Source organism: Anopheles cruzii, unplaced genomic scaffold (genome assembly GCF_943734635.1).
Source record: "Anopheles cruzii unplaced genomic scaffold, idAnoCruzAS_RS32_06 scaffold02274_ctg1, whole genome shotgun sequence".
Lineage (NCBI taxonomy): Eukaryota > Metazoa > Arthropoda > Insecta > Diptera > Culicidae > Anopheles > Anopheles cruzii.
The window spans coordinates 571-3,435 of record NW_026455859.1 but is presented as its reverse complement, the minus strand read 5'-3'; the positions used below and the strand labels follow the sequence as shown (position 1 = coordinate 3,435).

The window sequence follows — 2,865 nt, the reverse complement described above, 5'->3', positions numbered from 1 at the left end:
GGACTTCAAGATACGGAACGGTCGCGGTGTTTGACTATTACCAACACTCAAAATTATATCCGAGAGTGTTTAGTAACACTCAAAGGTAAAACAAATCAAAACCCGGCAAGGGAAAACCAACCAAGTCCCGGTAAGGGCAAACCATAGTGCGTACGCTTAGTGAGTTCGCGCGCGAAGTTTAAAACTGGAAGCGATGGCGGGAAGTGACGATCTCCCGGGCAGTGCGGCGAAGGCCGGAACAAGTGCAAAGGCGAGTGGAACGAGTGCGAAGGCGAGCGCGACGACACCGCACTCGGCAGAGGCGCAAGCACCCCCGGCGAAGGCGCCAAAAGGACCACGAGGAACCCGTAGGAAAGCGGGCAAGGTTAAGACGCCGCCGCAAGGACAGCTCGGGGCGCTGACCCCAAAACAGCGGCCAGTGCTGAGCGCGAGAGAACCCACGCCGAAGATCGCGCTGAGCGTGGGAGGCTCGACAAGCACTCAGCAACGCGAGACCAACGAAAGGAAGCTGCTGGAGCTGGAGCTCCTAGAAAGAGAGATCCAGCTGCACCAGAGAGAGTTCCGGAGACTCCGGGATCGACAACGCACACTGTTAGAGTGTAAATCATCCGCACCCGGCTCGTCGCGAGCGAACACGAGCGACCGGGCCAGCGTACCACGGCACCCCGTGCGTTACTGCCCGAGTCCCCGAGAGAGCCCCCGAGAGAGCCCGGCTGAGCCAGCCCGTCGGCCGCCAGCCAGCTCAACCGCGATCCGGATGGCTACCGACCCGGAATTTTACGACAACTGGGGAGACTCAGCGGGCGAATTCCAACTGTCGCGGTCACAGGTGGCCGCGAGACAAGGTGCCGCCTCGCAGGAGTTACCCGTTTTCGACGGCAACGTGGAACAGTGGCCAACCTTCCTCGCCTCCTTCAACCGAAGCACAATGAGGTGTGGCTTCACCGCAGACGAAAACCTCATGCGGTTGGAGAGGAGCTTGCGCGGGAAGGCGCTCGAGACGGTGAGGTGCCTCCTACTTCACCCCGACAACGTGGAAAGAGTGATCGCCACGCTGAAGATGCGCTTCGGTCACCCCCTGCGGATAGTGCACCTGCTCACCGAAAAGATGAACCGTTTGCCGCCGGTCCGGGAAGGACAATGGGAGGCGCTCATCGATTTCGCGGTAGCGGTGCAGAACTGCGTAGAAAATATCGGAATTTGCGGGGCACAGGAGCACTGCCACAACAGCACCCTATTACACCAGTTGCTGGGGAAGTTGCCCATCTCGGTGCAGCAAATGTGGGTGATGCAGTCGCCTGGAGAGCCGTCGAACCTGATCACATTCAGCCGATGGCTGTACACGACGGCAGAAACCCTCAGCCCCCTCTCCTGGACACAACGCAAGGACTCACCGCCGGAGATGAGGTCGGAGAGTCAGGCCACACGCCAGGGACCGCTCCCCGCTCCCAGAACGGCCTCACCAAACCGCACGCCCACTCCGCCGGCAAATACGTGTGCCGGTTGCGGAGAGGAATGCCGTGCGGTAGATCGATGCGGCCGCTTCATCAACACGAGCATAGAGGAGCGTTGGAAGGTCGCTAGGGCGAGTCGCCTGTGCTTCGTTTGCCTGCGTCGGCATAAGGGCCCATGCACAGCTCGGCCATGTGGCAGCCAGGGGTGTACGGAACAACACCACGCCCTACTGCACCGCGAAGGAACGCCTACGGTGGCCGCCGCTAGCGAGCCGTCGTCAGCCGCAGGAGAGCACGCAACGCACTGCGTTCAAACCTGTGAGGATTGCAATGCCAGCCCCCGGTTTCGGTACCATCCCGTCACACTATACGGTAAGAGCGGACCGGTTACGGCAGTGGCCTTCGTGGACGAAGGGTCGTCCTTCACGCTGGTGGAGGACGGGCTCGCTGATGAACTCGGCCTCGAGGGGCCCAGCCAGCCCCTACACCTACAATGGACGGGTGGGGTCACTCGCGTGGAGAAGGCATCGCGCAGCGTGACACTGACGGTTTCGGGCAAGCTACAGGGGCACCAGTATACTCTGGCCGGAGTGAAGACGGTGCGGAAACTGGACCTGCCGGAGCAATCGCTCGACGGCAAAGCCCTACAAGCCCATTACCCCCACCTGCGGGGCCTGCCACTGGACACGTACTCAAATGCCCGCCCAAGACTCCTCATCGGAATTGGGCACCTTCAAGTAGGGCTGGTGCTGAAATGTCGAGAGGGCGCAGCAAACACGCCGGTAGCGGTCAAGTCCCGCCTAGGATGGACCGTCTGTGGAGGCACCAACCAGAGGCAGAACGTAGTAGCAGCTCAGTCTCGGAGTGACGAAGGCAACAACGGTGATGGAGCGGACGAGTCTCCGAATCATCCATTATCGGCGAGCGGTTCACCAACCTCGATCATCACGACGTCGATCGCATCGTCGGAGACGGACCACCGGGGCGGTATCAGCAGTACCGGGACCGGCAGCCTGGCTGGTCTGGATGTCGGCGGGGGTGATGACGCGATGGCCGTGGCGAAGCGGGCGCAGCTGGACAATGCTGGTGGCGATGGCGATGGTGACGCGGCAGGAAGAGATGCGGTCGGAGGTGGTGGTGATCCCAGCCACCCGAGCGGCGGAATGGTCCCTGGCAACATAGCGTCGGTACAGGTGCAAGCGATCGTGGCGGCGTTCATTGTGTCTATCTTGGCGACCACCGTCGGTTCGATCATAAGCGGCGAGTTTGTCTTCGACTATGCTATGCTGCTGACGGCGTCGAGCATGTTTACGGCGACCACATCGCGCTTCGTTCTCGACTTCGTGCTCGTGGCTGTGATTTTACTGTCCCATAAGCTTAAAATGAACCCGGACAATCTAGCGACGCCGTT

At 60.8% G+C, this 2,865-nt stretch overlaps 1 protein-coding gene across 1 annotated transcript; it reads left to right on the top strand.

The window, feature by feature from the left end:
• Positions 1-1,855: 1,855 nt before the first annotated feature.
• Positions 1,856-2,336, top strand: LOC128276733 (uncharacterized; the record flags this gene model as incomplete). The annotated part of the gene is made up of 1 exon (XM_053015192.1): positions 1,856-2,336. A coding segment is annotated over one exon (481 nt), but the record flags the coding sequence as incomplete, so codon positions are not given.
• Positions 2,337-2,865: the final 529 nt, after the last annotated feature.